Below are 27,334 nucleotides of genomic sequence, written 5' to 3' on the forward strand. Positions count from 1 at the left end.
CCATTTCAAATTTAGTGACATTTTGTACACATGTTCTTTAAAGACAGCATATATGAACTATATCACTCACTAGATTGTATTTATGCTACCTGAAGTGAGAAGACTAATAGGAGTTTAATATTGATTGCTGTTATATTGTTTTTTAGATTAGTTACTAATTAAATGCTACAGCCTAATTTTTTCATTGCAGGCCTGTGTAGGTTGGAATGTTCATTTTGAAAAAGCAGAGTCAAATGCCTGCTTCAAGTTGTCCAGGGAGGAGATAGAAAGGAAAAGTTGGATATGCCTGGGCCATTAATCAGGAATAATAATTGTTAAAATGGTGTTAGGAGTAGATTATTGAACAGGTTGTGGTAGTTTGTGCTACCGTTTGTTACAAACAAAATTTTATCAGTTAAATCGCAACAATGTACTTAATTTTTTTTTTTTTTTTTTAGTTTCTCTTACATTGAAAGTGTTGTAAGAAGAACCTGAACCCTGACTTACAGTCGCTCTCTTTTCAGAGCTGAGTTCATGAATGTGACAGTGTCATTATGTTCCAAAAATTACAAACATTTTTCTTGGGGAAAAGAGTAATATTTAAAACATAAAGGAGGTTTTCTTCTCTTTTCTGTCATTTCTTTCTTTTTTTTGAGACCGATTCTCACTCTGTTGTCCAAGCTGGAGTGCAGTGGCACAATCTTAGCTCACTGCAACTTCTGCTTCCTGGGTTCAAGTGATCCTCCTGCCTTAGCCTCCCGAGTAGCTGGGATTACAAGTACCCACCACCACGCCCAGCTAATTTTTGTATTTTTGGTAGAGATGGGGTTCGGTAGAGATGACCATGTTGGTCAGGGTGGTCTCAAATTCCTTACCTCAGGAGATCTGCCTACCTCAGCCTCCCAAAGTACTGGGATCATAGGGATGAGCCACGGTGCCCAGCCAAAACGTAAAGGTTTTCTTGGTCAATGGAACTGCTTGGATTCAGTCTGAACTCACAGGGGAACTTGCATTTCATGTTTAGCACCCTTTAAACCTTGAAGCCTCAGAGTCAGAGCACATGGGATATAGTGAAATAAACATTACTTAGTAGGATTCCCCCAAGCAGGTACATACATTTGCAAAATAATTGCCAAAACTCATTTTCATCTCTTCATCTGAAGCAGGTATATTTTGACTTCAGGATGCTTCTTGCTAGAAAGAATTACCTATTACTAAATAGAAAGGTTTTTAGCACATAGCAGTGGGTGGGAGGAAAAGGGCAGACTTAAACAAAATCATAGGAGATCGCTAATTCAAAAAAAGTTTCTTAATTTTTTTTAATGCATTTCTTAAGTAGGTAATGAACACATCAGGTCATTAGTAATTTAGGATTTAATAATTACAAATAAATTCAGTGAGATACTATGCAAAAAAAGTGTTCTAGCCAATGGGATATGAGGGTGATGAGTGGGACAGGGTAACATTAGCCAGGTATTGAAAGTTTCAGTCTAACATGGCCTGATGGCTAGTGTGAAAATGGGTTTCCTGGATTCAAGTCAATGGAAAGCTCCATTGTCTCTGCCATACCCTGGTGGAAATGTGGCTGAATGTGGTTAGAGGGGGCTGTGGGAAATATAAGCATGTGGATCAGGCAGAGAGTAACCAACACTCAGAGTAAGGAGCTGTGGGAGCTTAGGTGCTGACAGCCCCATTGCCTGGTCCAGAGCAATACCTGTTTGGAGAAACAGTGTATGACAAAATTGACTTCCGTGCTTTTGGGCATCTGTCCTGTTAGCAATTTCATAGACTATCGTAATTTCATTCATAGACTTTCAGGCATTTCTACAAACATACTGTGTATATATTTTTGGGTAATATGTGTAGAGCAAGGTATTTGCATTTTGATAGTAAATATGCATAGGTTACTATTTTTTATTAGTTGATATTCACATTTACACATCAATTTGCAAATTCCTCATCCTATGCTTATTACCCATTTGACACATACACCCACATACACACATCACACACTTACATACATTTGCTAGTAACAGACAAGCCTGCACATTAATACAAATCTGCAGGAAATCCCACTTGGGGCAAATTTTTGAAATCTCTTGCCTTAAAAATAGAGAGCACTGTCCTTTTGGGTGGAACACTCATCAAATCTAGGGGAATTCTGGCTGTTTATGACATATGATACAGAAATAAAATAATTTCTACCAATATTTGTATACACTTAAAAAAAAGTCAATAATTTTTATGTTTGGAGAAATCCAAGATACTGAAACTAGGACCACCTGAAGATTTGTTTTAATAGGCAGTACTCTTAGGTTGACTACAATAGATATCAATAGATACACATAAAGTGTGCATGTGCACACAACCATTCTGAGTGTGTGCACATGTACACAGACATGTGTATGCCTGATGTATATATACAGACAGTATGTTTAATAAAACCCTTTGCAAATTTACTTGAACACAAAACCATTTAAAGTAAGCAGCTTAAAGATCCTTTAATCTAGAACACTTGATCTGCCAATTAACCCCATGTAGCCAGACTTTCATTTACTATTAATTAGCTGTGACTCCATTATCTGTAGCTCAAGCCACGTTGGTGAGACACCACACTATTTTCTTGTTTATTTGCATAGCTGTTGTACTACTAGCTAAGTGACAAAATGGAACTAAAAGTGAATTCTCTAAGATGTTGTCTTTAAAGAAAATATTGTGCAAAATCCTTTAGCACTTCTTCCCTCTCCTCAACAGAGGTAGAGGAGAAATTTGTGCTTAGAAATCATTTTTTTTTTTTTCGCCACTCTTCTGCTGTCTTGAAATGTATTACAATATTCCTATTCCCAAAGCTTGCACTAGCTGGAGCACTGATAAAATGAAACTAAAGATATAGTGTACTTAAGAACCATTTCATACAATAGAATTGAAGCTCATAACACAGAAAATACTGTCATGCAAAATGTTATGTAACAACAATGTTATTTTGTGCTGACATTGAGATTTGAAAATGTTGCGTATGTCAGACATAGCTAGACAAAAAAAAAATGTGGACATTTGGAAATAAATGCTCTCTTTTGAGTATCTCGAAACCTATAAAATTACACTTGAGAGCCTGAGTCTCAGCTTAGTGTTCCAAACTGAAACAAAAATTCAAGAAGAAAGGTGAACAGAAAAGCAAACTAAACTAGAAAGCTGCCAAGTAGAGGAATGATAAAAGTTTACGGTACTTGATTTTGGCCTAGGCATGCCTTTGAGCCTCTGATATAACATGCTGGTCTGCGTTTGGATGGGTGGAGAAGGAGGCCCAGGAGGGGACAGGGGAGCTGCTTGGGTAGGTGAAGAGAGACAGTAAAAAAGTAGAGACAAAGTGACTTTAACAAAGGGTGACAAGTAAGATGCCAAACTCTGAAAAGAACAACCAAATAAGCAAAAATGATAAAACACAAATGGAAAGCCACTGCTTTCTTGGTGATGCTTCAACATGACGGAGGTGTGACATTGACAAAGACTCTTACCAGTGTCACCAGCAATCCCCACCCATCACCACCACCAAGACACTCAGAGGCTGAACACAAATACCAGATGCTTTATCCAGATGGATACACATGAATGATGGTAGCAGCAGCATTGACCAAAAAAGATACACTTCATGCAATGAAGAACACCTACACGTTAATAGCTGCTTCTTCCCTACAGATGACCCGAAATAGGACTTGATATATTAATAGTTGGAAGATCTGGCTTGTCATCCTCCATATGTTACTTAATTTCTACATAACCTCGCACCTGCTACTTGAATCTCTGTGTTTTAGTTTCCTCATCTATAAATTGAGAATATCTTTTCTGTTTATCTTACAGGGTTGCTGATAAGAGCAAATAAAGCGATCTAAGGGACAGAACTCTGTAAAGCTCAAGATGCCTACACGTTTATTGTTACCTCCGCATTGTGAGAAGGCTGCAATTAATTGCTTTGCAAAAGCAGATGAAGGGCCGTTATTAGTTCAAGTGAGCTAGGAAATATTCTTGCTCCCTTTGTGGAATTTCAACATGTCAAAATCTGTCATTTTAAGGGAAAATGTGTGGTATCTGATTGTTTCCAGCTCATTTAATTATTTTCAATTTGGAATTCTCGTGGCTTTTATATTGTGGGTTGAATCATATATAAAAACCTGCCAGCTTATCAAATATGTTACTTGCTATTCCAAATGTTAGAATACTGTAATCAGCACTTGACCCATCTGTCATGTGGTTTACAATATCAGCACAGCAAACATCCTATAACAATAGCCTCTCCTTCAATACAGGCACAGAGCACTATCAGCTTCTGCAATTCTCTCTCTTTAATGAGTGTCTCATTAACTTTGGACCTGCTCCTTTCTAATAGTTCTGGTTTATAAAGCAATCTGTATGGTGAGAGGGACATACTCCATTGCCAAGTTTGCTTCTTGGTTTGCTTGAATTTTCAACTGGGAAAATTAATTTTACTGCAGGCATATAGGAAATGGAATTCTAGTGACATTAATAAAGAAGATTGAGAAATATGGATAAAATACAATATTCTGGCAAAAATCATCTATTAAAAAAGCAAGAGTTGATGAGCTCCTTTTCTTGCTGGACCATTTCAATGTTTAGAAGACAGGACAAAAAAATTTACCAATTTCCTCTTATTGAAATTGTTTGGGAAAAAGATGTGTGTAAACAGAATTTAAAAGACTCAGTTTTAAATGACAGCTATTTAAAAGGAGGCAACTACTAATCCTTTCATCATAAAAAATAGTACTCCATATTTTATATTTTTAAAATCTGGTTTTCTACTGACAGCACTGTCTAAAGTTAGGTGCATTTTGATAATCCATCCCTACGGGCTCTTTTAATGAATGCATGCTACCTGCAAGCGCAATTCTCAGGGAAATTCCTGACTCTTTCTCACCCAGTTAACTGAACCTGGATAGAGAAACACTTGATCTGGTGGTGAATAAAAACAATAAAGCACCCCTGGGTTGATCCGTCACCCATGAGGCAGCAGATACATATTTCAGCTAAATGGGTCTTGATGAGAAATTCATAAAGGGATTTCCTCCTGCCAACTGTCTGTCCAGAATTCTGACAGTGAGGTTTGCCACCATAGAAAAACAAGCTCCCTATTTTTTTCCCCTCACAGAGCAAAACAAAAACATCATACCTTGGTTTCCAACTTCATTTACCCAATTACCATTGCTCATGTTTACACAATTAAATCTGCTTGGCTTCCAGAGAGAGAGTTAAATGTGACTGCAGAAAAACAAAAAGAGAATTCCGCTGCATGCTCAGCTAAGCCAAGGAAGAGATGCATCCAGGAGCAAGAGAGACTCCAATTCGCCCTTAAATAACTTGACCAACTCTGGTTCCAGTGAGTGAGATGCCAGTCCCTGAAATACTGTATGAGAGATGAGTATGATTGATGGAAAATCCACTTACTCTCAAGTTGCAGACTACTGATATACTGCTGAAGATGCTAGTGTTTGTATTACGCAATTCCTGAAAATAGCCTGTAGCAATTTGCTATGATTCGGGGGTAAGTGCAGATAAAAGCTCAAGTAGGAACAGAAAGCTAAGCAGAAACCCACATCATTCTATCCTGAATACCCAGCTTCCCTAAAATGACGGCTACATAGGCCGAAGAGACATGCAAGGTTGAAATCTAATATAATTTCTTTTTTTTTTTTTTTTAGAGACGGGGTTTCGCTCTTGTTACCCAGGCTGGAGTGCAATGGCACGATCTCGGCTCACCGCAACCTCCGCCTCCTGGGTTCAAGCAATTCTCCTGCCTCAGCCTCCCTAGTAGCTGGGACGACAGGCGTGTGCCACCATGCCCAGCTAATTTTTGTATTTTTAGTAGAGACGGGGTTTCACCATGTTGACCAGGTTGGTCTCGATCTCTCGACCTCGTGATCCACCCACCTCGGCCTCCCAAAGTGCTGGGATTACAGGCTTGAGCCACCGCGCCCGGCCCTAATATAATTTCTTTAGTGGGACTATCTATTATATATACTTGATCCCCTTGATTCTCCAATATCCACTCCCTTTCAGAAGATTTCATCTCTAGGCCAGTCTAAAGTCTGTGTTAATAAAGGCTGTTAGATGGATCATGGATCATTTTTCCTATCCTTTTCGTTGGAGACATCCTTGTCTCTTCCCTGAAAGAACCTAGGTGGTATAGGTTGTCCATTCTACCTCTAAAATGTCTCGATTTTATCTCACACCATACTAGATCACATGTCCATCCACACTGTTGCTGAGGGGGTGGACATGTGACTCAGGTCTTATCATTTCCACCTCAACTGTTGCTAAAGCCTCCAAGGCAGCCTTCAGTCCCCTTTCTCTTCCGCAGTTCATTCTCTGCCATGCAGCAGTCAGAGTGATCTCTGTTAAACACACATATGAATTTGTCATACTCCTGCTTACAAACCTTTGAGAGCTTCCCTTCATGGCAAGGGTTATGCCTTCATATGCCATAACAACAGAGCGCCTTCATAGCAAAGGTTCAGCTCCTCTGTCGATGCTTCTACTTGACCACTTCTGGCCCTTGATAATAGGACATTATATACATTTATTTGTCTAACTCCCCCTCTGCCAGAGAATTGTATATTTCTAGGGTCTAGAGCAGCACTGGGGCCAGGGTAGGTCATCAAATATTGGTAGAAAGAAATCCTCAGTGGATCCTGTTCAACGCAGCGCTTTCACGAAAAATAAAATGGTCTGTGTTTGCAGTATACATATAAACGACACAGGAACTCTTATCTCTTATCCAAAGTCCCTGGTTACTTAACAAAGGTACTAAGCTGAATTTTGAATAGTAAACATCATAACTTGAACTTCCAAGCCAGAGAATAACGTCAGGGGTCTTAATGCAATTAAAAACTATTTAAGACAATTAAAAATAATTTAAGTTAAAGAAAGAAATAATACTCTTGTGATGTTTTTCTTCTCTAATTTGGTATTGTATGCCAATTCAGGCTTTGTTCCTGGGGCTGAGCTGTTGCACGTAAGAAAAGTGAGCTTAATTCTGGACATTGTATTGGAAATCTATCCTTGTATGTGCAGGAACTTTGCTCAGGGGAGTTGACTACTCGACTATTTTGGTGGGACTTCCAAGGAAAGTATCCTACAGGGGCAGTTACATAAACTACACCTGGCCAACCATAGTACCTCATACTATTATGGGGACTATGACTGACCTTGGGATTATCATGTGACCCAAGCTGGGTGAATGAGACCCTTCTCTGGAATTGTATACTGTTGCTTGGAGAGGAATGCTTTTTCTTCTAGAGTTGTTAGCTAGGATAAAAGGTTGGTGCTATCTGTGAGCATGTTGCTCCCCAAACTTCAACAATTAGCTCCAGTAACATTAAAGAAGCCTGTCAGCAGTTGGAGATATGAACATTTGTCATTTCTGAGGCCAACTCCTCCATGGATTTCCTAGCTACATGAACCCAAAATATTCTCTTTTCTTGCTTAAGCTATTTGAGTTTTTTCTCTGATTTAGGAGTACTACTAAGTACCCACCTGGTTCCCAGATAAACTTTTATGTACATTGCCACAAGCTGTCTTGGGGAGGAACTTGGGGCATCTGGAGGGATGACGAATAGAGGGAAACACCGCAACAAGGTTAGGGAACACCCCAGTCAGTTCTTCTTGGGGTCCAGCCTTTGACCTAGATTGTGTCCTCCTCTGGCACTATCCCCTACTCTGCAGTGCATCAAAGACCCTGGCCTGGGTGAAATCCCCTTGTACTGCATTCCTGTGACACCTTACTTGTTACTTTTGCTATCGTTATCAGATTGTGATTGCTTCTTTCATGCTATGTTCTCTATTTTCGTTGTTGTTGTTGTCAACTCTACAAGGGTAGGAACCATGACTGCTTTTGCTCATCACATACTCCCCTGGTACCTGGCCATAGCTCCTGGAACCTAGTGGGTGTTTAATGAATATATATGGAGATTGCAATGTCGTGTTGGAAATTTATAATAAAAAGACAATTTGAATACCTCGTATATTCCCTTGACCCTCAAAGTACCATCCCTGGATCAGCAGCTTCAGTATCACCTGGAAGCTTGTGAAGAATGCATAGTCCCAGACTCCACCCCAGACCTACTGAATCAAAACCTATATTTCAACAAGATCCACAGGGATTCAGATGGACAATAAAGTTTAAGAAGCACTGTTTTACAATTCATTTCTGAAATCAAATAATATCTTTATACTATACATTTTAATTCTGAAGAACATCATTTTAAATATTATCATACAAATAATAATAATAATGAGCACTTACTATGTGCCAGGTATTGTGCTAAGATATTTATTTAGAACATGTATTTAAATCTTTGCAACAATTCTCTGGGGGAGGAACCATTATTAGCACCTTTTACAGAAAATAAAAGTGAGTTTACAGAGGTTAGAAAGCCCAGTGGAGCCAAGATAAGGATTTGAATTTGGGGTATAGTCCTTGAGTGCTCAGGCTGGTTGGGTAGTGTTTTCTTGGAGTTGCAAATATAGGATTCTAATATGTGGATTCCAGATGTCATCAAGTGTCTTACTGGAAGCTCAGACCAGTCAATGGATTGTGGATGGAGCCATTATGTCTTGACTGAAAGGTAAGGTAGCCTGGTGGGGTGGGGATGACTCTTGAATAGCACACAGGGCAAGAGACTGGAGAGTCACTGACTACTCATTTTTTTGAACTTGGCTTTTCTCTAGGCCTTGATTTTTTTTTTTTTACCTGTCAATAATCAAGAAATCTCTTTTGTGTCATACAATTTTGTTGCTAAAAAGTCACAAGCATTTTACACTGTAGAAATTCAAAGTGTGGGCTTTGGAATTAAACAGGCTCATGTTCAAATTCTGACTCTACAACTAACCAGCTGTTTAACTTTGGGGAAGTGACTTAACATCTTTCTATTACAGGACTTCCATGCATAAATGAATAAGTTCTTATTTCATTGAAATAAGAGGCATGTTTTAACATTTCTGAAATCCGGATGCATCTTATATTTGATAGCATGTCACAATATAGTTGGCAGCATTATTTCATTCTTAGGAGTATATGAATGGTACATCTTATGATTGATGGCCCTTTAGAGTCAATGAAATATGGTAATAAGACACTTATCTCACAGGGTCATGGTGAGAATTAAATGAGTTATGCATCACTACTTAGCACTTACTAAGTTCTTAATAAATGAGAGTTTTTATCATCATCTGCAGCATCATATCATTTTTTCTGAAAGAAGAGAAAGACACTGGTTTCATATTTGTGAGTTCATGGCACATTTTAACAAATAATTTTTCTCCAAAATCTTTCTTGGTGACAGTGTTTAAAACATGTTTCTCCTTGTCCCCCTCACCTATTGTAAAGTATAGATGAGGTGCTAGTCCACAGAATAATCTGGGTTGGGAAACCCTAATTTATGCACCACTGAAACCAAAAGGATGAAAGGGCTGGCTGTGGTGGCTCATGCCTGTAATTCCAGCACTTTAAGAGGCCGAGGTGGGCAGATCACTTGAGACCAGGAGTTCAAGACCAACATGGCCAACATGGTAAATCTTCATTTCTACTAAAAATACAAAAAATTAACTGGGTGTGGTGGTGTGTGCCTGTAGTCCCAGATACTTTGGATGCTGAGACAGAAGTATCAATTTGAACCTGGGAGGCAGATGTGGTGGTGAGCTGGGATCCTATCACTGCACTCCAGAGTAAGAGTCTGTCTCAAAAAGAAGAGAGAGAGAGAAGAGAAGAGAAGAAGAGAAGAGAAGAGAAGAGAAGAGAAGAGAAGAGAAGAGAAGAGAAGAGAAGAGAAGAGAAGAGAAGAGAAGAGAAGAGAAAAGGAAGGAAGGAAGGAAGGAAGGAAGAAATACTTAGTCCCCCATGTATAAGGCATGAAGCACGAGATGGTCCTCATCTCAGAACGGCCAGCCGTCTTGTGAGGAAAAAAGTCCTCAGTTCTTTGACAATCTTGCAGAATCTCAACTGCCCTCGGGACAACTTTACAAAGTAAAGATTTTGTCAATGATCCAGTTCCAGAAAGGGCTACTCTGTTAATCTGCAGTCTTCCCATAAAACTGGTGGGTTATTATACTTTGACCTTATCCACTGAATGAATGGATATTGTCTAAGTGCTCACCACATCAGCTAAAAAGTCTACATGGTAGAAAGAGACAAAAATGCATTGTATTTGGATTTAGACAGACCTGAATTCAAATCCTGCTTGAGAAAGTTACTTATCCTTACTGAATCACCTTCATCTGTAAAGGGTGCAAAAATAAAGCCTTCTTTATGAGTCTAAGGTTAAAATTGAACCAGAAGCCCTTAGCACAGGGCCTGGGCCCATAGGTTCATAGGTGGCTGCTCTCTCTCTCTCTCTCTCTCTCTCTCTCTCTCTCTCTCTCTCTCTCTCCCCCCACCTACACATCATTCATCCATTTAACCACCCATCTACCCACTCTCCTCTCTTTTCACCTCTCCTCTCTCCTTTCTTTTCCTCCTATTTCTCTTTTTCTCTTTCTCCCTACTTATTTATTTCTGTCTATATCTATCTGCTGTCTATCTACAAATCATCATCTGTCTAATTTTGCAAATCCTTGGCATAATTGAAGGAAAAAGTTGTTTTATTTCAAATTCCAGTGGAACCGTGATGATGCTCAGAAAATTATGCAAGTATTTAGCCAAGAATGGAGGCAAAACAGCAATAGTAGTGTAGACTTTCTCAGAGCTTGCTGAGTTCAGAATGTGTGACGGTTTACATGGAAATGTATTTAAAATAATAGAATTCATTTGCAGGAGTCACAGCTTTTCTTTCATAGACTAGCAGGCTTTTGCATCTTTTTTTTTTTTTTGGAGGTACTGTAATTAAACTGAACATTTAATTTCTAATAATGCCATCAGACATAAAGCATAAGTCCACCAAAATGCCATCTTCTTAAAGCACAGTCTGACTAAAGGACTCAGCAGCTGTCCATATTTCAGTACCCAGTATTTTACCCACTTCCCCCGAATTTGCATAAGTAACTCCGGTGGTGCCCTACCACCTCCATACGGTTGGTTATGCAGACCTATCCATGTATTTGTGATCTATTCTCATTAAGAAAATCGAAAAGGGAGGAAAGGGCTAAGAAAAAAATTCAAAGGCCAGGAAAGAAGTAATTGTGATTACGATTGCAATTGAGACCTGATATACTTAGAAAAAGCTTCACTATACCAAGCTTCAAACCCATCTCTGCTTTGACCTCAACTTTTAAACCAATTTCTACCCTATTCCATCTCTTTAGACCTTTCTCTTTATTCTTTTAGTGTGATTTCTCTGCGGGGTAAACCACCAACCCATCCCTTTTCCTAAACAGCCTTCAATGACTCTTCATCACCTTTGCAGCTGAGGCCTGTGGAATCTTTCCTCTTAAAAAATTCATATGCGGCCGGGCGCGGTGGCTCAAGCTTGTAATCCCAGCACTTTGGGAGGCCGAGGCGGGTGGATCACGAGGTCGAGAGATCGAGACCATCCTGGTCAACATGGTGAAACCCCGTCTCTACTAAAAATACAAAAAATTAGCTGGGCATGGTGGCGCGTACCTGTAATCCCAGCTACTCAGGAGGCTGAGGCAGGAGAATTGCCTGAACCCAGGAGGCGGAGGTTGCGGTGAGCCGAGATCGCGCCATTGCACTCCAGCCTGGGCAACAAGAGCGAAACTCCGTCTCAAAAAAAAAAAAAAAAAAAAAAAAAATTCATATGCATGCAAAAGTTGGCATAGATTTCAAATTAAGAAACTTTGGACCGTGAGATAGTCTGAACACAGAATTATTATGGCATGGAAGGACCTTTGAAGTCCTGTCCCTGCCTACCTTGCCATCATCAGCATCCGCCCACTAGTATCATTTCACTCTGTTTTGCAGCTACGTTGAATTAATGACAGAGTAGTTAAAAGTGTGGCTTCTGCCTGGGCTCAGAGTCTAGCTACACCACTTATATTTCTAGATGTGTGTTTTTTAAGTTCTGTGCCTCAGTTTGCTCATCTCTGCAATGGGAATAATAATAGTTCCCTCTTATAAGGGCTTTTGGGGAAAAATAAGTTAATAATATAGATACAATGCCTAGCATCATACCTGGAACATGATATGCATTAAACAAGCATTCATTATTTTTATTAGCTATCTGGTTTTACATTTTTGCCCATATTACTCTCTTGATGTAGCATGACTTTTCATTCCCAATCCTGGCTCCACTTCACTTATTCTGATTCATGTCTCAAGATGCAGTTCAAGTTTTACCATCTCATTAAGTCTCTGGCTTTTAACACTGTACCTGCTACAGGGTAGGTTCCCACTAACCACATGTCTAATAAATGGATCAATGAGCGAATAAATGATTAAATAAATGAATACCTTCCTTACTAGGGAGAGAAAGGTTCATGTGTTTTAAACATAGGTTTATGAGTCTTCAAATAGTTATCAGTGGCCCTGTACTTGGAATGTGCCCAGGAATGCTTTCCGAACTGTTCTGAAATATGCTCAACTGTTAATTTTGATTAACTGATGGTTATTTTTGAGAACACTTTAGGCTTTAAAAACAATGATCAGTATTCTAATTTACCAAAGTTTTAAGTCAGATCTCTCCTCAAAATAGAATCAGAAGTTTGGGGACCAACAAGAAGAAAATTTCCAAAGCCAGAACTTTCCAAGAGCTTTCCTCTAATATAACCTCCAGCAACAGTCCCTGTTCGGTCATCCCGTCCATGCTTCCTGCTTTATCACGCGATACATACAAGAACAACATCGACAAAACTTCTCTCTGTCTTGGCTGATAAACATTCATCAAAGAACACAAACTTCTCAAGAGGGCAGAAAACAGAAAAAAGAAAATAAAAACAAGGAGGAAGATTCATTTGGTTAAAAAACTTTTAAAAAAAATGCACATGAGGCCAAATCACTGGAATCCTATGTCCAAAGATGAAATGAAGCTCCGCAGCAAACCAGAATTCTATTCCTTTAAAGTTTATGCCTTTTCAGAAATTCTACTCTATGAAAGTCAACATTAAATGGGCATGAGATGTATTTAGACAGCACAAATTAACTCCTTAAGTATTATTGCAACTCCACATGGCTCTCTGGGAGTCCATACCTTAAGGAGCTATTGAAAAACAAAAAACAAAAACTGAATATAACTCAACAGTCCTGATAATTTATAATGCATATACAATTGGTTCACCTGCGTCCTTTTGATTCTCTATTTGAAAGAGAGAGCACAACAAGGAGAGAAGAGAGAGAAACAAGAACACATATGCAGAATTAATGAGCAAGTGGACCAAAATGCCCCCCACTTATGTGTGATACATGATATTGGAAAGAAAAGGTTGCCCTTGGGTTCCCACCGCCCCGAAGTTTGGGGGCCAGCAAAAAAAGGCTCCTTCACAGAGGTGGAAAATGCTGCACAAATAGAAAATTAGTAAAATTAAGTTTAATGTGAAATCAAGCTATGAAACATACATGAACTCTTCAAGTGACAATTAAGTCATATGTTCTAGGCAAAGTTTAGAGGACAAGGACAAGTCAAAATCTCCAGAGGGAACAAGGAAAACTTCCCAGCTTGATAGAGAACAGACAGGAGGCATATAAGATCTAATTTTTACAGAGAATGGACCACCTGGTGTGATCTCATACCCATAATAGTGTGGCATTTTAAACATGGGAAAGAAGGCATGATTTCGCCCCAAATGTCCTTTATCTGACACCTAATGCATTGCTCCCCGGCCTAGCTGCTACCTTTTGATTGTGTACCAGTGACAAGCACTTTACAAATTAGGGTTACACACAAGCAAAGTAAAAATGCATTCAGGTCACAGACAGAGAATAACTGAAAAACTTACAGACAAATCTGAGTTTATCACAAACAAATGGCTTAATTGTCTAACCTGTTTTAGGCTGATAAAAAGTGACTGGACTTCTCACACTGGGTTTCACAGACAGAACCAACAGACAAGCCAATGCTAAAAAACTTGAAGCAAGGAGAGTGAGTTGGTTTGGATCTGGATTTTCTTGAAATAATGAAAACAGAAAGAGTGAAGACAGCATGGTGAGGAGGTGGTAGGTACTCACGAATGGTTAAATCCATCACTTGGGAGGCCAAGCAGAAGACAGGATGCTCATACATTTCTCTCTTTTTCCCTATAAAAGAGGATTTGGGCATGCAAGAGGCTTAGGTCAGAGGTAAAGAGGTTAAAGGTCATAGGTTAGAGGAAAACGTTACATTAGCTCAAAGGAAAATAGCCACAGAGTATTTGGGATAAACACAGGATAAAAGAAAAAGGAGCTTCAAAATTGGAGATCTACTGGATTAACCATTCAGCATGCCGTGAGTCACGAGAGAGATTGTGACCATGATTTTACACGTCTCTTTAGAGCTGTTTGCAAGAATACAATGACCAAAACATCATGAGTAGAGGGAAACAAAATTTCATTGATTGAAGGCTCCAAGATACTAAGGATTTCAGACTTTAGTATCTAAGGCTCTTGAGGTATTTCTTCATAAACATAGTCTCCAGCAATATTACTACAACTTCTTTCCAGAATTCTCAGATAACTAAGCTGTTAATTCTCATAGAGGGGCTCAAACGTAAAACATGAAAGATTTCCTTTCTGAGGGTAGGATCAGAGCCTTGTAAAAGAAAGTTGTCTGGTAGTAATATCTTTCAAGCTGCAATGTCTCAGCCTGTGGTGGACTATGTTCATGAAAGAAAACCCGATACATGCAGCCAGAGGATGTTGGGTTGTCTGAATTAACAATCCCAGCATGCTTTGAAATTGGTGTCTCAGCCACTTTTACAGAGGTCACATTAAAGTGGCTGAGCCAATCACGGACAAGGAAGGAGAGAAGCGGAAGAGAGCAGGTAGTGTGGAATGAGGTACTTCTCTGAAAAGAGAGTTGAAAAAAAAGGATTGGTTTCTTCAAAGAATCCCCAGACCTAAAAGTCACAGTGCAAAAGATAATTAACATAACCAAGAAGAATTGAGGCACAAAAGGAAATTACAGACCAGCTGATCTACTTTGGAAATGAATGCATTTTTACTTACAGATGTTAAAGTTTGTTTTTGGATAGATTTATCTGAAAGAAGAGAGCAGATCTTACCAAAAGACTAGTAATAGCTAGACCAAGACCTATGAGGCAGCAGCCATGGCAACAGAACGTTTCTTGATCCCATCCCAACTCTGGCCTTGCCTGGAATTATTAGGTACCTGGCTGACTTTACCAAATACAACCAATCATTACGTCCTGGGACAGTAAATGCTGGAATAATTATTTGCTAATATAGCCCTTCAACGACCTCTTGTTCCTCTATTTTTGTTACTCATTACCAAGTCAAGAGTTGATAAACATCCTTTTAGTGCCCAATTCTTAAGTGTTTCTCCCTGGATGCATAACAATGAATTCATTACCACTGGTACACAATTTGCATTGTCAGACAGACAAAATTGAGAGAGGGAGGACATGTAATGTATGGAACACTGTGAATTTGATATAATCTTAACCTAATTCTCTAAGGAAACAAGGTTTTTGGCAGAGTAAGTGATGTGGACTGGGTGGTTGGTTAGTTTCTTCCCCCCCTCCCCAGTTGTCTTGAGGCAGACAATATGCATTTGCTAGTTTTAGTCAGGTGTGTTTCATGTGTGAGATAACATCAGATTCCAGAATGCGGACACATCGAGTTTTGCACACAGAACTTCCACATTTACACACTTACACCACTGGTCAAGTTGGGTGTGGCTTTCAAATCACCCTATAGCAGCCAACAGGGTAACAATGAAAAGTGATTAATACCTTCATGAATAAATAGGTCCCAGAGAACCATATCTTCTCAGGTAGAATTTACTCAAAACACCTTTGGTGATTACTGGGTCATCAGTGACCGCTTTCCTAAAACTTGAGAGGGCAGTGGTAACAAGCTTTGAAGGTCTGGTGTAACAAGAATGAATGAGATCTAAAGCCCCAGAGCCATCATAGATGGCTCAGCACTAACCTTCCGTTGAGCTTGAAACACTATGAAAAGACAAGGTACTTTTGGGGGCAAGAAAGAGTTAGGCAAAACCTTGATCTTGTTCTTTTCAGTTCTTGTGTCACTTCCAATGCTATCAGCAACGGACAACAGACTGCTTTATTTTCCTCTGTTTAAAGAAGGTGGCAATTCTACAGAACCCTTTCATTGGAAAACATCAGCCACAGAGCCGATATTTGGGGCCAACACAGACTCTCGGAAGGAACTTAGTTATCTGATAACATCTTATTTTCAATATTGTTCCCTTACAAAGGCTGTTTTCTGAGCCCCTGTAAAGTCTTTTAATTCATTTACTTGGCCACAGTCAAGGAAGCTTCCACATTTCAAGTGCTTTCAGGTTTCAGCTTAATATACTAAGATGGACCACTGTTTTCGGGTGCCCTTCAGAAAAAAGAAAGACTTCCCCAGGGAGGCATATCAAAATTTAAATTCAAAACTGGGGGCAGAAGGGAGCCTTACCTTCGATTTTGGCATACTCTGAGAGCCGAGAATAGTTGACTAACGCAGCCTGTTCCAGACATTTACGGATGACTGTTTTTACCTCCTCTTGTGGCACTGGGGTAACAATATCTTTCATCAAAACCTTGAAGTAGAAAAAAGAAGGATTATTAAGAAGGTTCAAGCAAACATGTCATTCATCCACATTTCTTAGAAGTGTGCAAGTTTAAAATCAGTTCTTTGTGACTTAATACGGATTGAGAGCCATGCTTAAAGAGAAAGCACCAGAATTGCAAAGCGCTGGCAAAGGCTGTCCATGAATCAGGAAAGGGCTAGGAACATATCTTCAGTATATCCTATTTGGGAGTTTGAAGATAGAATATCATGAGTTTTGGCAGTTTCCTTGCTTCTATTCTGATATTTGTTGAATGGTAAACAAATCCTACAAAAATTACAACTAGGTCATTCAACCAAAACATTTCATTACAATTATGTTTATGTCTCTTTATATATATATGATCTATCTTTTACTTTTATTCTTACCCTTTCCAAGAGTGAGAGAGTAGCTTTCAAAGCACCTTCAGGTCGACCAAATGGAAAGCAATACCTAAAAAAGACAAAATTCTTCAGGTTGCCTAAATTATTACATTTTAGCATGAAATATGCTGCAATTTGATTCCTATAGCAACTCTCTCTGAGGAATGGAAAATGCTTTTTATTTTGTCACGTTGTGTTATGTTAATCTGAATTCACACCATATATGTGTGTATATAATGTATATATGTGTATGTGTGAATAATGACTAAAGAGGGACTCTGCAAATGTCTGCAGCAGAAAAGAATATTCAGAGTGGTGACATAAGGCTCTGTTTAGATTTCTATTGTGAAGGAGAACTATTCGTTAGCTCAAATGTGACCTTATATGTTATTATTGAGACTGGCGTTAAAAAAGTATTAGATGGAATTGGCTCAAATTCAAATACATTTACTTAAGTCCCCAAAAGATTGATATATGGAATAGAAAAGTGGATTTAGAGCAAATTATTGATTCTGCTAGCTGTCCTTCCCTGCTTACAGTTTGCTATTGTTACGGATCTTCTGCTACTGGTAATGCACTTTACATATTAGTGTAAGATCAATAAAGATTTATCCAGGAGGATTTTGATGGCACGGAAAAAACTATGTCAGGTACCACTATAAGTTCCAGTGATTGGTTTCAGGTTGTCACTGGCCCTTCAGGACACTGTGCATGGGACAGAGAGACTAGCATGGCTACTTAAACCCAGACTATCTTATGTAAGCATCCCACTTCTTCCACTTGCTGGCTGGCTGGCTTTGGGCAAGTTCCTTAACCTCTCTTAGTCTCATTTTATTCCTGGTTTAAATGAGGATTATGATAACTACTTTACAAAGCTTTTCTGACATGAGCTACTACTTCTCCAGCCTCCAGTTGTATATCTGGCATATAGTAAGTATTTAATCAATAGGGACCATTAGAAATGCTATTATTATTTTTCAGTTTCTATTTCGGGATCTCTGGTCCAGAACCACCAGAACGGCATTAAAAACACCTAATTTGCTCCAAGGGAGAAGTGGGTAATGCGGTGTAAGGCTCAAGTGCAGAATCTGCTGGCTCTTACGAGTATGCAGGGAAGATTCAATCCACCCAGGCAGATCCATGGTTCACTCTTCACCTGTGCAGTCAGCTAGTCGTATTTCTGAGGTAGGGGAGAAAATGAAGACTCTCCTAGGAGTACCATTGCCTTCTTTTCTTGTTCACTATGTTATGATTCACAAGATTTTTTTTTTTAACTTAGGAATCTTGAAGAAACTTCAAATTCAACTTTTTGTAACAGATTGATGACCACAGTCAGCTCAAACATGGCAGGATTTGCTCTTTAAGTGGAAATAACATGAACGTAAGAATGCAAAGTTTTCCCGGTTATTGCGGAACCACGTCTGATTGGTTTGCTTGTTCTACTCAGTTATTTCCAAATATCCAATTTATCCTCTGGTAGATTTACAGTTTTGCAACATTAAGCCTTCTATTTATCCCTTTCCACTCTCATCTCCTAATCAAAGCCCTCAAGCCCCAGATCTGGCGTCCCCAAACTTTTTACACAGAGGGCCAGTTCACTGTCCTTCAGACCGTTGGAGGGCCGCCACATACTGTGCTCCTCTCACTGACCACCAGTGAAAGAGGTGCCCCTTCCTGAAGTGCGGCGGGGGGCTGGATAAATGGCCTCAGGGGGCCGCATGCGGCCCGCGGGCTGTAGTTTGGGGACGCCTGCCCCAGATCCTTACCTAAAATGTGTAATCTGATTTTCCAACAGAACTCGGAGTCTCTCTTTGATTTCTTCAAAACGTTCCTTTTCTTCAACAGTTACGGTTCCGATTCCATCAGGCCTGAAAGAAGACATGTCATGAAATGACGGGAACCTCATATGCTGACACCATCAAATCAAATCTCTAACAGGAGGAAACTGTCCATTTTAGAAGGAGCAACTACAATGATAGATGTGACCTCAGGAGAAGCCCAGCTATTCAGGGCTGGATTCCAAAAGGGCTGGCTTGCGTCTGGGTTATCATTTTGGAAACATGCAGAGCTGTAGCTCACTTCTTGTGAAGTGGTAAAATGTACAACTGGTGGCTTGCTGGTTAAGTCCAGCCCCTGAACTTGTTCTGTTTGGCTCACAGCTTCTTAAGAAATTTGAACTACTTGGCAACATTTTTTAAAATCAGGGAAGTTTTAGAATTCTGATTCTTTTTTTTTTTTTGAAAATGTGAAACAACTGGCATTATTAATTGCTTGGCTAACAGCTTCTTCCTTACCTGGGGCAAGCACTCACCTGGTCCACATTGCTAAACTGTATTACCTATCTCTCTTGCAGGCACTTGGATTTGGGATCCCTGAATTATTTACACAAATTCCTATGAAAATCAGATGCCTTGTAAGTGTTCGTCTTTCCCCGTGTTAAACATCTTACATTGCTCAATTTTCTGCTTATAACTACAGATGTTTGGCTTTATTTAAGCGCTCATGTATTCACTGAAGAACAAATCATGTTTTCCAATTTTAGTAAACTATTACTCATTGTAATAAAAAGAACTCCAGATTAAATAAGTGATTTCAGTTTGCTCATCGTATCCTCATGGTTCTGTGTCACCTTTAGGTGTGTACATATATCCCCTATTTGTTACGGACCATTCGAGTTGAAAATATAAAGGAAGGCTATATATTTATAGCTCAAATTTATCTGTTTCAAACTAGATGCAGGATAATCTGACCCACTCAAAGTCTTCAGCTTCCCAGATCTCATAGTGACTTGTTTTGACTACTGGCTGAGCCAGTTTGCAGATTGGTGTGTCACCATAAAACTTCTATTGGAACATTCTTCAGTTTGCAAATGCAAGTCATCTTGAGACCAAACAAATGGTCTTATTTATAGGCCTTCTCAAGGATCCAGCATAAGTTAGGAAAACCCTTTATACTAGACCAGTCTGACTGTACAAAAGACTTGGCAAATGACAGCAATGTACCTCCTGGGAGGGGTTAATCAGTCAGCTTTCCTTCTTTTTTGATAATAAAAATACCCTATTTGAAAAATGAGAAAATTTCCTCTCTCCCGCTTTATAAAAAATAACCCCCAAACAGCAAAATTCCATTCAGTCCCTTTCTTCATACTCTTCTAAAGAAAAAAGGCAAAATGATAAACAACAGGTAGGTTGTCTTCAAATTCTCTGGTAAATCTCAAATGTTAATTTACAAAGTTTATTTAATAATTTTTTAAGAGACAGGGTCTTGTTCTGTGGCCCAGGCTGGGGTGCAGCAGTGTGATCACAGCTCACTGCAGCCTTGAACTCCTGGCCTCAAGTGATTCTCCTCCTTCAGCCTCTTGAGAAGCTGGGATTACAGGTGCAAGCTATCACGGTTAACAACAACAAAAATATTTTATTTTTACATGAATGTCCATGGATCTACAGTTAGATCTCAGGTTGAATTTATTGGCCTCTGCAAAACATGTGATGCTTTTGTTTGTAACTTTTCATATATATGCTATGATCTATAACTTCCTTAAGCTGTGGTTTTTACATTTGTTTATACAAAATTCAGCTTGTTAATGCACTGAACACACATTTGTTTATATGATTATTGTGTGCATGCACACACTCAACTGGGGGGAAAATGGAGCAATTTAAAGCATTTTGTTCTTTAGTGGAGAATTAACCCAGAGAAAAATGCTATTAAATGTAATTTCACAGTTCAGAAGGGGTTTAAAGATGACAGCAAAAAGCATGGAGAGCATTTAACATGAACAGCCAGGATATTTGTGGTCATTATTAGGAGATAAATCTCTCTGTGAATAAAACCATTCATTCATGACCCTACAAGCCTTCCAAAGCAATTAGGCAATTAGAAGGCAGCTTTCTGCTTTGTGTCTGAGATGATAAAAAGTGAACATTTAGTGTAGGCTTGGCCTTCTCAGTTAATTCTCACCACAAAGGATATTATTACAAACCTAATATTGGATTATATCTTTTCCTTTTGTCCTGATGATTCCCATTTATAATTATTAAAAGCATCAGACAGCAGCTTCTTCTTCACTGATCACCCCCTCCTTGGACTACTTTCTGAACGCCATTAATCTCACTATTCCAATAAAAATAGACAACTAAAAATGAGTGTTGCCGTCTCTTAAATTTGTTTCTTGATCCCCTACGTCAGTGTGACGATTTTTACTTAAAAATAAAGCAAAGTCTGTAAGGGACAAGTACAGAGTTCACCAGTAAAAGCAGGTGTAAAACAGTTTGATGTCGAATGATTTTGACATAAAATGTAAATTTGTTTGTAGATGCCAGAATTGCTCTGAAATGGTATTGGTAACAGGAGACGCTATTTTACAAAGTGAAGAAAAGATAAACAGGAATAACAATTTGTCAAAGATCCTAGGTTGTAACCAGGTCAGTTAAAAAGCAAAAGAACCCTTTGTTTTGTTTGATTTCACTTCACTGCTTTTGAAAATCCCGTCAAACATTAGTTTCTTGTTCACTGACTCCTAAGGTTTAGATAGATCTCTATAGCGCTATTAACTGAAAAATTCAGGTTACATATTTAGGAGAGCAAAATTTCTGCAGAAGCAACAAGATACTTTTTCTAGAGCAGTGGTTCTCAAACTTGAGTGAGCCTCAGCATCACCTGGTGACAATCTGGATTGATGGGTCCCCTAAAGCTGCTGATTCAGTGGAGCTGGGGTAGGGTTTGAGAACTTGCATTTCTAACAAGTTTTCTGGTGCTGCTAGTGTTGCTGGTTCGAGGACCACACCCTAAGAGCCACTGTTATAGAGAGAAAAAAATATTAGGTGGGTGGCTTTTCCAGTGGCAGAGAGGGTATATTTGATTCAGGGCTCCAGATTTTCTCTTAGATTGGAGTGGATTTGGAACCCGAGATAGTCTGCAAGAGATACATGGTATTATTTATCCATGAATCCCTTCCAAAAGTGGCATTTGTATTGTTTACAAGGTACCATTCCAAGTAGTGCTGGTTGCAAAATAAATAGTAGAACTATCTTGGTATCTTTCAGATGCCACGCTTTTGTTTCATCTTTCTGAAAATATTTGGGGGTGATTCTACAACTGTCATAAAACTAGTTTTCCATCTTGTTCCCTTCTGAATACTAAATCACTTAAGGAGACACAAAGAATGAAAGAAGAGGAGGGGTGAAGCTGGATTTTAAACTTCGAGCTAGGAAATTCCAGGCTGAGATGTATCTCTACAAAGAACACCTTTTTAGAAGCCTAACTCTCTCTCCCTCTCATGTCCTGACTGTGAATATTCTGGTCTTCTTGCTTTCAGCCTTCTTAGCATCCATTTCCACTTTCTAACCACCCCTGGATTTGGAGGAGTGGCCTCAGCCACATTGTGGGCACTCCTATTCCCCTACTATTAATGCTGAAGGGCTGCCTAGAGGCCAGCCCCTCCCTTTCACAGCCACTCCATATCTCAGCTGGTCTATGACCTCAGTTCAGCTACCAGGACACTCTCCTCTGGAATCTTTATATTGAGTAAATGATATAAGACTAGAAGAAACAGATGGAATTTGCTTGTCCCAGCAACTGTGCCTTGACTGAACTGTCCTTACAGGTCAGTAGTTTTTGATCTTGTCTGTTTCTTAGAATTGCGAAAGGTCCCATCCTCAAAACTCTGAATTAATTTGTTTGCAGTGGAACCTAGACATACTATCATCTATCCGTCTGTCTATATCTAATCTATCTATTGAGACGGGGTCTCATTCAGCCCAAGGTAGAGCACAGTGGCACAATCTCAGTCACTGCAGCATTGACATCCCAAGCTCAAGCAATCCTCCTGAGTAACTGGGACTGCAGGAGCATGCCACCACACCTGGCTAATTTTGTTTTTGTTTTTGTTTTTTTTTGTAGACACAAGGTCTCATTATGTTGCCCAGGCTGGTCTCAAACTCCTGGGCTCAGGCAATCCTCTCACCTCAGCCTTGCAAGGTGCTGGGATTACAGGCATAAACTACTGTGCCCAGCCTGACATAGGCATTTTAAAGGTTTCCCAGGTTACTCTAATGTACATTATGAACCACTGCATCAGTCCTGCTTTCTACTCTTCCATAGCTGACTTAATTCCAGTTTTTCCTTCCCTTTCTTTGAGGCCCCCAGCATCATCCTAATAAACTCCCCTTTGCTTATATTATCCAGAGTTAGTTTTTGTTACTCATATTGAATTTGATGTAAGTTCACAAAGCACATATCCCTTCCTTCCCCATGCTCCAAATTTTAATAGACGAGGCCTTCAAACTTAGTTTTAGAAACACATACACATGCACACATACACACGCAAACATAGCCCCTGGTCTCTGGTTCCACCTAACTGCACACTGGCTAACAACTCAGTTCTTGTATATCATGATCCTGCAAACTTGAGACAATATGCAGGTCAAGTGCAGTCATTTTTGGAGCCGTGCTGAAGACTGGAAGCTGTCCCACCTGCAGGCCATCACTGGAGCCAGAAATGGGTCTCTCCAGCCACAGCAGACTATATTGCATCTGACACGGCAGGCATCTCCGGAATCCACCTTTCAAGTTTTCGGCAAACCATTTTCTCACTGTCCTTCACAAAGTTGACATTTTCGGCAGCATGATAGGAAAGATGTCATGTCGGCTGCTCTTCAACTTCTTGTCACAGTGGTTAGCACCAGTTCTGTCATCTTCACTCTCCTCACAGTCTCCCATCTTGAGCCATGTCACAAATAATAATACATCTAGAGTTGCATTTTTCTTTTTCTTTTTTTGTCAAATTGAAACTACCATAACCCAGCTGCCCATCCTTTGAGTTACTGGTTATGCAAATTGTTCTCTTTTTCCCAAGTGCTTCTGAGCTGGAGCTTATTAACTAATATCTATTATAGGATTAATATAATTAAGTACTGAGCTTTTAATGTGAAACATTTTAATATCTGAAATTAAATGTTAACAATGTAGTCAAGGAATTCAGGATGCAATGTGTTTTGTGAAATGAATTTACCTCTTTAGTGTTGTTAAATTATCACTACACACCCAGGTGAGCACACAGATTCTTAGTAATCCATTATCTTGCTGGAGTGATTCTCCATATTATGTTAAAAGCTGGGCCACAAAACCTTTTGAAAGGTAAGATGTCTTTTTAAGAGGGTCAGGATGCTAAATTAATTCAAAGCTCACAGTGATCTATATGCTCTGATATTGCACCTATTTGGTGATTAAGGGCAGAATCCAGGTGTAAAAAGAAATGTATGAATTCAACAGAAGAGGAAAGAGTGTCTGGTCCACCGCTCTGCATACAGCCAGCTTTCAGGCTCCAGTCACTACCAACAAGGGGTAAAACTCCAGCTGAAGAGGGAATATACTTTCATCTCCAAATGCAAATGTCCACATATGCTGGTGCAGGCACCGTAAACATGATATATTCTCTCTCTCCAAATGGATGCATGCCTGCAGACCGCATTATGGATCCATGAAAATGTCCTTAAACAAGCATGATAACTGAATCCTACTTGCTACGAAATTGTTCCAGCCCAGAAACAGGAGAGATTAAAGGGCCAGAGAGGGACAGAACATATTAGTAAGTGCTCTTTGCAGTGCTCCCTAAATAGGACATTTAGACCAAACATCCTCTTTTCACCTGACTTAAGAAAAAGACTTCTCCCAGAAACTAACTCTTTATTATTTCTAGTTTTAGAATTATACCTTTGAATTTAATCCTTGCATGGAATGTTTTCCTTTGTCTCTTTCAAGTGATTAATAACCATAAATTCAAAATAGCACCAAAGCATTGTCTTCTCAAAAGGAGATAGCCCTGTTTGCTCATCTGTAAGGTTTGTACAATCCTATGTTAATTATAAATTACAATTAGGGCCCTCACATCCCATAGTTACTGCTTAAGCCAGCCTCACCCCTTCCTCTCCTTTCCTTCCAGCCCATGCCCTTTTCTAATTATGCCCTGATGCCCTGGGGCTCAGACACGCTGCTAAAACAAATATATCAATGTGTTTGTATCATAAAGTGTAAGATAGGAAGCAACAATAAGCAGTTCTTACAACATTACAAGTGTGTATTACAGCTTCTTGGGGCTAACAGTTAATTTCCAAATGAGGCTTGAAAGGGACAAAAATGTACCAGTGAGGACTGTCTTGACTTGTCTACAGTTTCTCAAAATATGTGGTCATAACCCAACAGTATCAGAAGGTGTCATTAATTCTATTAAAGGGTAAAAGTAGTTGAGAAGTCTCTCTCCACATGTGAACAATCACAAAGATTATGGATGCTATAGACACAAGGACGTTACTCAAAGTGGCTCAGGCTCAGTCCAGGTACTGAATGACGCAAGAACACAACAGATGATTAGAGAAAGTATACGAAATGCAGGAAAGCATTCATTTTACCCCTAAGAGGACCACTTTTAAAAACTGGCACTATAGGCCGGGCCTGGTGGCTCACACCTGTAATCCCAGTACTTTGGGAGGCTGAGGCGGGCGGATCACGAGACCAAGAGATGGAGATCATCCTGGCCAACATGGTGAAACCCCATCTCTACTAAAAACACAAAACTTGTCTGGACGTGGTGGTGTGTGCCTGTAGTCCCAGCTACTTGGGAGGCTGAGGCAGGAGAATCACTTGAACCTGGGAGGCAGAGGTTGCAGTGAGCTGAGATCATGCCGCTGCACTCCAGCCTCAGTGACAGAGCGAGATTAAAAAAAAAAATGGCACTACATAGATTTTTCTTTTTGAGGAATAAGTGGAGAAGAGATGTGTTTCTTTACTTCTAGACAAATATAGACAATTAAGCTTTACATTCCATTCTGAAGATACTATATATAAAATTCGGTGTGGTCAGACCAGTAATATGTGTGGCTTTTTGATACTGCATCCACTCTAAAAGAGGTGTGACATCTGAAGATATGTTTTTGTACCAGTTAATTCAATGACCATGGAATGAAGACACATTGTTGGAATTTTAAAAGGAAAATGCACATTATTTGATGGTTTATTATGGGCCAGAAAGATTGCACCAATTTAATAGATAATTTAGCACATTTCACAAGATTTCATGTCTCCATGGGAAAATCTGTTGTTCTTATGGGGAAAGTCAGGAAGAGAGTCATGTGGGTTAAAAGGAGACAAGTTCCAAAGAGAATTTCTCCTTGGACATCTGGGATGCCTACTTATACTTGAAATTTGTTTGAAAATTTTTCCCACTTTCTCTTCCAAGTACTTCCTATTAAGTAAAGCTAGTTCTTTAGAATTTAGAGAGCATGACTCAGCCATGTGCAAGGACAGCACTTGCTCAGAACTGGAAGGCCAGCCAGCGACATGCTCATGTTCGCAAGTGCAATAATTCTTGTGTTCAGTATGTAACATGAGAGCAACAGTGTGGGGGTGTTTGTTATACCCCATCCATGCCTGCCTGTTATATAGAGTGCTATATGCAGAGGTCAGTAAAACAGAGCTATCTCCACTACACAGTTTTTGCCACATATCTTTATGGGAAGAAGTGTTAAGAGGCACCAGATATAATGTCAGAGAGAGACAGACAGAGAGAGAGAGAGAGCTAGAGAGAGAGAGAGAGCTAGAGAGAGAGAGAGAGAGAGAGTGCGTGTGTTTGTGTGTGTGTGTGCGCGCGCCTGTGTATGAGAAAGGAAGAGGAGAGAGTTAGAGTCAAAGAAAAAAAATGTATGTTACTCATTTACTACTAGGAAGGCATTCACCAAAAAGAAAAAAAAGGAACCATTATGTGACATGGATTGAAAGGGACGACCAGTATTAGAGGCAAGGGCACAGTCAATAAGGCAATCACTGTGGTCCAGGGGAGGGAAAATAGAACTATGGTAGTGGCATTGAAGAGAGGGAGAAATGGATGGGCTTGAAAGATACTTAGGGGTATTGTCAGGATACAGAAAATGAATTGTTGTGACATACTGGCTGGGGAGAAATAGAAGTCAAGGATGGCTCTCAAGGTTCTATCTTGGGCAACAGGGAGGATGAAACCACTTACTTAGACACCCTGGCAGAGTAACAGGAGAAAAGTGAGTTCCATTTCATTGTTTGGTTACTCACACCCTAACCCACAAGGGATCACCTAGTCTCCAAACATGGGCAGCACCTTGGCTCTGGATATATCTCCCAAAAGATATCTTTGGACCACACTTTCAGAGATTTTTAAGATTCGTGCCCTGGTACATCTGTTTTACTCATTAATCTATGCAGCGTAGTTTTGATTGGGGTGGTTGGCATTATAGATTTTTTAATTGCTGATACAATGTACTTTCTACACAG

At 39.6% G+C, this 27,334-nt stretch overlaps 1 protein-coding gene across 15 annotated transcripts in view; it reads right to left on the minus strand.

The window, feature by feature from the left end:
• CADPS (calcium dependent secretion activator) overlaps window positions 1-27,334 on the minus strand; it is a 473,986-nt gene that overhangs the window by 101,508 nt on the left and 345,144 nt on the right. For 6 of the 15 annotated variants that reach the window (XM_074404482.1, XM_074404481.1, XM_074404479.1 and 3 more), the window contains 5 exons: window positions 18,802-18,903; window positions 17,042-17,105; window positions 16,520-16,643; window positions 14,105-14,173; window positions 13,218-13,235 (listed from right to left, as the gene is read on the minus strand). In XM_074404482.1, the coding sequence (XP_074260583.1) occupies window positions 13,218-13,235; window positions 14,105-14,173; window positions 16,520-16,643; window positions 17,042-17,105; window positions 18,802-18,903 (377 nt within the window). The remainder of the gene's footprint in view (window positions 1-13,217; window positions 13,236-14,104; window positions 14,174-16,519; window positions 16,644-17,041; window positions 17,106-18,801; window positions 18,904-27,334) is intronic. The other 9 variants (XM_074404483.1, XM_074404478.1, XM_074404476.1 and 6 more) reach the window with 3 other exon arrangements.

Source organism: Saimiri boliviensis, chromosome 8 (genome assembly GCF_048565385.1).
Source record: "Saimiri boliviensis isolate mSaiBol1 chromosome 8, mSaiBol1.pri, whole genome shotgun sequence".
NCBI lineage: Eukaryota > Metazoa > Chordata > Mammalia > Primates > Cebidae > Saimiri > Saimiri boliviensis.